Here is a 7,053-nt window from a genome sequence, read left to right as displayed (position 1 = left end):
TCGGTGGCCGCCCATGGGCGCACCTGAGGAGGCGTAGTACATTAATTTCCCGCTTCCCGCCGCGGCGTGACAGCTTCCCGGCGGCACCCACGTGGTGGCCAATTAAAATAGCTGCATTTAATGCACACTGCATCATCGGTGTGATGCACCGCGTTCGGGGGGATGATCGCAAGCGGAAGCGACCCACTGGTTTTGGTGGATGACAGAATGATCAATCAGTTGCCGGTGTCACGACTACGGCTGGGCACCGTGGAACGTGACACAAGCCACTCGATGCCGATCCGCAGTTTGTTGCAGATAATTTTTAATCACTTTCAACACCGGAATTGCCGCTGCACGTTGTCGAGTGCTGGCCGGATTTCAAGGCCTCTGGCCTCTATTTTGTTGCACCTCTGACGATGTGACGTCAACCAACCCCGGAGGCCATTGAAGCCGGCTGTTGGTGCAATCGGATCCTGGTGCAATCCCCGATGTTGGGATGTTGTTTCTTTGGTTGTATAGGGTGGGTCAAATAGGCGGTCTCTTTTTCATTTGGTTATAAAAATAAACGGCTTAATATTTTACGATGCTTGAACTTTTATTTGAAAGGTTGATTCCTAATTTTATTTAGCAGTGGCTCATTCGATCGACTTATTTTGGTGAACATTTAATATTATCTCTGGTGCCCTATCTCCCAAATGGCAATGTGAATTTCGGTCTTGATTCGGTGTATTGGCTTCTCTTGCACGACGAGCGAAAAAGAGTGGAAATATCATATTGTACCGCTTGAGTTGAAGACTTGTCACTTTGGAAAAAAGTTTTTCATATTTCCCCATTTTTGGCAAAATTGTTTTACATAAGAAAAATTTAAGAATCAACCTTTCAAATTAAAGATCAAGCATCGAAAAATATTAAGACGTTTTTTTCTAGCCAATTGAAAAAGAGAACGCCTGTTTGACCCCCCTATATTACGTACTGTTTGTGTTGTTTTTTCTACATCATTCGACTTATTTGTTACTAAACTGTACGATTAGGTCCGCGTATCTCTTTGCTCTGTGCAGCAAAAAAGAAGCTACTCAAATTGCCCGCGACACGACCGCGATTTTTGTTACGGTCACAATGCGGCCCCCGCCGTGGTGTGTCATGTTCCGGAACGGAAGTCACCCACCACGGCACGAGAGGCGTTTGTCGTCGATTCTTCCATTTTGCGCGGAGTGTACTGCGTGGCCTTCACGGTCTAGTGAGTCTCCCGGCCCGGCCCTGCCCGGCCCAGCCCGGTTCCGCTTGAACGTAACGCTTTTGTAAAACACTTCACTTTCGGTGCCAATTATTGAGCGGCAGCAGCAGCGAGTTGAGGAACTAATGAGCCACGCACTCAGAACCGTAAAACGGCGCTGTGTGGTTGGTCGAGGTTTACGATTACAAACGTTCCGCAAACCTTCGGCGGCGCGGGAAAATCGCCAGAGAATGTGCGCGGAAAATGTGGTGTAGCTAATTATTGCTGCTGCGCCGTTGTGTGGCACGCGGAACAATATGGAACACACGGTGATAAGCGATGTGAATTAGTGGCGGTGGTGGCCACAATGGGTCACGTCGTTTCGATAGAACCCCGAATCATTTAATTACCCATTTCTGTGTCGCAGGCGGCGTCCCAGCAACCTTGTGGCGCGTTTGGTGGGCCCTGCTTTGTTTATACACCTGTGCGGGGCGTGAACGTGGACAATCCGCGTGTTCCCGTGAAGTTTATATGCCTTGGAAGTGTGCCCATCACGATCACGTCATTCTCCGTTCGGAGGGCCGATGTCAATCCGAAGGTTGCCAATGTTTGTACACACCGCACGAAAATAGCAAGGATCGGTCCTTGCTCACGCCTCACGTGATGACGACAAAATATACATTAGCACCAACAGCGGGACGGGACGGGCCCCAAAAAAAGCAGATTAGTTTCAATCAGAAACCACACCACCGCAAGCCCCGTCGCGATCTATATTTACACCTCGCGATGTCCTCGATGCGGCCAATCAATCGAGTTGTCCAATCGACGTGAGAATTCACACATTTGCGGCACGGACCGCAAATCGCGGCGGTGCATCGATTTTATTTATGGAAGCCCCCCCCCGCGGATTGGCAAATGTGGGCCGTCGACGTCCACGACGTCGTTATCCTGTAATTGTTTTGCTACACATCGCGGGCCGCACAAAACTATTAAATCCATTGCTTATTCAGCCTCGCCGGGAGCCTTTTCTGCGACTGAGCAGCGCGGCATTTGCATGATTTATGCCAAATGCCTTCACCTAATCAGGAAAATGTGGCTCTCGTGCGCCGTGTCGTGTGTTGTAATTAAAACATTACTCGATACTTGTTTTATTACCCGGGCAGTATGACGCAACGGATCGGACAACCCGCGAGTGTGTTTGGAGGGTAGATAAGGTGTCGCTATCTATCGCGGAAAAGATAAGACACGATGATTGGTGGGCACCGGCCGACTCATCGGAGAACCTTCACATCCTCCCGAGGTAGGCCAATGTGTGGAATTCCATGGGCGAGTACCGGTTCGGGTTTGGGTTGGGGCCAATTACCCAGGCCCAATGTTTGTTGTGTCTAACTTAAAAATAATACCATAAAGTGTCCATTTCAGTTCGATTGCTGGGACCTCCCTTAGCTCGCTTTCACGTGAGGTCCAATGTCCTCGATTCGTTGCCATTCGAGCTTCCCGGTTACGGAAGCGTGGCCAGCTACCTTCAACGACGCGCACGCGGTTATGGGTTGGCGTGGACATACCGGGCGCGGCCACGTGTGCTACATTGCGCAAACGGAGAGGCCATCCGTTCCGCGGATGGGAAGCACACACGAAAACGTGCGGCTCCACGGAATGCTCCATGTGACGGAGCGTAAACAGTTGGTAGTAGTGGTCCGGCGGGGACCCCAGAGGTGTCACTCGACGGCGAGAGAGAGAGAGAGAGCGCGGGTCCCCCCATTACCCATTGATTGCATCGCAAGTGAGCTCGTGAGGCACGCCTCGGCCTCAGATCGATATTCACGATCGATCGTATATGTGATGCACTTGGGTACACACTCGCGCACGTGCGACCGGACCATGTTGCAATAATTGACGTCCTTTGGCGCTCTGATCCCGCTCCGTTTTGCGGCTCACTCGGTTATCAGTCGCCTCGCCTCACTTTACTCACCGGCCCTAGCGGCCGGGACGAACACACCCTCCCACGGTTCGATATATCGATTATCGGTCATGTCGAGGCCCCCGGATCTAGGTTATGACGTGTGCCGGGACGGGTGACGGGTTCACTAATTACCGATCGCGCGCGCTCACGTACTGCTCGTAAAGTCCGATAAAACTGGGCCCGGGTACCGTTGCTCCCCTCGGTTGTTTCCTCGTCCGGCATCGCTTATCTCGGCATTCAAGTTATCTACCCTCGCCTCGGTTGGTTTACACTGGAATTGATCGGCCCATCGGTCGGTCGATAAGACAAACGTGGAATGGCCCCTCGGTCTGTTTTGGAAAAGTCCTCTATTGTCTTAAATGAGCTTATTTTTACTTAGTGCCTAGTATGGGGGCAAGAAAACGGTGCTGTGTCTTATCACACGGCCACGGATTCCGATACGGGGAATTGTCTGGGGCTACTTGTGCCAATCAGCACGTGCTTCGTGTCTTACGATTCAGCGGGGAGACTTCCGAAACCTTACTCTTACTAGTGTGTTCAATAAGTTCGTATGGTCGGTAACAGCGGACGCTTCTACTAGCCTATTGTTTTTTTTTGTTGTCGTATCGTGATGGGTTTTTGATTTTTGAAAGGTTTAAACGCAAAGGAAAATTATGAACGAATGGTGTAAGTCTATAAGGACTTTTCACCTTCAATTAGTGTATCAAAAGAGGGGTTTCTGAGGTTAAACGTGCTTTCGTTGCTTTCAAGACGATCCACGACAAAGATGCCCAAAAACAGACACAACACCTGAAATCGTAGATGAGACTTGGGTCAATCACTATGATCCTGAATCAGAACAAGAGGCTAAGGAGTGGTGTGGTGGACCTGGTTCTTCGGCTCCGAAGCGAATGCGAATGGATATTTGTCAGCGGAAAACTTAAACAAAAAAGATAAAACATTAAATGTAGCTTATGATTGTAACCTGAAACTTAAAGAGAAAATTCGTTAAAACATTTTGCATACGAAAAACATCCTCTTACATTAACATTAACATTAACCAGATTTGGCCCCAAGTGACATCCATCTGTTTCCAGACCCAAAAAAAAAAACAGCTGCGGAAGCGTATTTTGAAGTCCTTCCAGTTTCTCACCTGATGGGTGCAATTTCTAATTGGAAGGCCATACTGAATAGTACAGTGTTTTTCAAACCATAAAAATGTATTTTTCTTATCAACCATACGAACTTATTGACCAGCCTAGTGTTTGGGTCACGGCTCACCACAAAGTCCTTCACAAAGTTTTACCCCAAGCTCAAGCGCTACTCTTTGGGCTGCTGAACTTCAACCTTCTCGTCTCGATCGGGTAGGGTTTTGCAAAAAAAAAGAAACTCAACTTGTCCCCTCGTGGGCCTCTAACTCGAAGGACAGCGGACCCCTCGTCACCTCACCGCGCTGCGCACCTTTTGGAAGCCGGAGCGACTGACCGCTCCGGCTTTCGATGACACCGCGGCAACCGCAACCGAGGTGAGGCGAGCCGTGTGTCTCTACAAGTGTTCACACAGTTGGCACAGCCGCGGGCCGCGAGATGCATAAATGTATGATGCAAAACCGGTTAGCCCCGTCGCCGTCGTCGTCTTCGACGGTGCGCGATCGGCGTGTAAATCCTGCGAAATCGCGCGAAACGCGGATGGAATTTCTTGTGTTGAATTATAATTAAAACCCGCTCCGCGTAGATCTCCACGTCTGCGTATGTGTGCGGCTGGCTTGTTTGCGGATTTAGCAAGAAGCGATCACTTGGCGTGGATTATTCACCGACAGATGGCGCACGCGGGCCCAGAAGGTTGACCGCGCCGCGAGTTCGACTTTAATGACGTCAGTCAGCCCACCTTCAAAACCGGACCGGAGCCCCCCGAGGTGGTGATCGCACCGTCTGAAGGAGCGGCCGTCAAGTGGGCGATCGATCGATCGGTGTTGGGGATTTGAGAGAGGGAGCGAGAGACTACGAATGGATGTTTATATTAACCGATAGTCGCCCCGGGGCCGGGGAGCGTGTTCTGAATCGACAATCGTTTCACAATCGGCTGGTTGCGGCCAGCCAGCACCCTGCTCCCTGGTGGGACTCCGGATGGAGATCTCCTTTCGGGTTTATTAATCACTTTGAACGCACACACTCGAACGCAATCTGCAAAATCTGCGCGCGGACCTTCTGGGGATCTTTTTGGATCCGCAGTTCTTCGCCGACTGGCCGGATGACCGTGAAAAGAATCCGCCGGCGTCGCGCGGTTTTTTTACGATCACTATCGGGGAAGGATTTGTGCTCCACTGCATGGCCATAAAAAGTGGTTATCAAATTTGGGAACCCATGGCCGGTCGGGTTTCGTCCTGCAGTAAACCGTGATCGTGCTGGACCGCAGGTATTCTGCCTGCGTGTTTGAACGTTGATATCTTAATGCTCTCGTGAGTAGAGGCTGCAGGGGTTGAGTCAGACCGTGCCGACATGCTTTGACGGCCATCTGGGAATGCAAACACACGCCGTAGTCGTAGCCAGATCCGCGCCACTTGAGACGGCAAGATCCGCAAAGCGGATCATCGCCCAAAACTGGGGCGACTCACAGAGAGTGCCTACATCCTACAGTGCCCCGTGGATTACACAACGCCGTGGTTCGTCGTGACGACTTTCCGCATCGTGCGTTCGGAATGTCCCCCCTCCCGGAACGGTATCAGGCCTTTTTGTGGTTCAGCAAACACTCATAAAACGACTCAAGAAACTCGAGCAGCTCGAACGAATGCGATCCGTCTCTCATGACGAGGCACCGCAACCAAAGTGTGCTAAAGTGTCCGGGGCAACTAAAACAAAACTTCTGCCGCGTCCGCCTGATAACGCGCCTTGCCGAGGCTACCAGGGTGATATCTGAACACGGCTCTATTGCCTTGATGATGATGATGGCGGCTTGTGTGAGACTGCAGTGCGATATTTGCTTATGGCGCGAACCTGCCGGGGAACACTGTGGACGAAGCAGGAGGATCACTTTTATAAATAGGTCGCGGCAGTTGGCCGGAAGCTTCCACATCGCTTACCGTGCTCAGTGAGGTATCTTCTCGTGTGTATCGGTCAGGTACTGACACTTTTTTAGAGGGCACCGACAGACAGATAGAGATCGTGAGAGATGTCAATTCTTCCGTACTAATTGTCGCTTCTTTCTTGTGTCTTGTAGATACCGACGTTGTAACCGGATCGATCGTAGTACCGAAAGAGAACCAACTGAAGGACGTTGTTGAAGACGGCGCAGCATGCAGCATCCGGTTGGCCGCCGACGGTCCGCCTAGTGTCTAGTAGTGTGTCTAGTAACCCGAGCGACTCTCGAGCACCAAGCGGACAAAGCTTGCCTACGATGCTGATGGTGCCCGGTGGCGTGCCGCTGATGACGATGGACCTAACCGGCCGCAGCTTCTTCTGGTGACACAGACTACGGACTCGAAAGTTATCGCCGGCGGTGGCGCGTTGAGCGGGGCCGAGCGGCGTTCGAGAGGGGCCAGTGTGTAGCCAGTATTCGTGCCCTTCGTCGCCGCAATCGAAGTGATCCGGGATCGGTATTTGTCGGTGGTGATACGGTGTGCTTACCTTTTGTAGGATCCTTCGCTTGGTGCGCGTGTGTGACACAGAGAGAGAGAGAGAGAAAGAGAGAGATCGAGTGGACAAGAAGTGTGGTGGTGGTGTTCGAGAACCTATCAGTAAGAAGACGGCTACGAGATGGCGACGATCGATGGACGACCGGCCCAGTACCAGATCTCGCAGAAGATCCTGCGGGACATCATGGAGCACCGGGGCCGCGAAGCGGTCGCGAAGGTGGCGGAGCACGGCGGCGTGAACGAGATCTGCCGGAAGCTGTACACGTCGCCGAACGAGGGTCTGAG

The 7,053-nt window shown here is 51.6% G+C and overlaps 1 protein-coding gene across 1 annotated transcript in view; it reads left to right on the top strand.

The window, feature by feature from the left end:
- The first annotated feature begins 6,889 nt into the window (after positions 1-6,889).
- Positions 6,890-7,053, top strand: part of LOC131206138 (plasma membrane calcium-transporting ATPase 2) — a 12,908-nt gene continuing 12,744 nt past the window's right edge. The window contains exon 1 of the mRNA XM_058198564.1: positions 6,890-7,053. This exon is cut by the window's right edge and continues 3,422 nt beyond it. Coding sequence (XP_058054547.1) covers positions 6,890-7,053 — 164 coding nt within the window.

This window comes from Anopheles bellator, chromosome 1 (assembly GCF_943735745.2).
Source record: "Anopheles bellator chromosome 1, idAnoBellAS_SP24_06.2, whole genome shotgun sequence".
In the NCBI taxonomy this organism is placed as follows: Eukaryota; Metazoa; Arthropoda; class Insecta; order Diptera; family Culicidae; genus Anopheles; species Anopheles bellator.
This window is presented reverse-complemented; position numbering and strand designations above follow the sequence as displayed.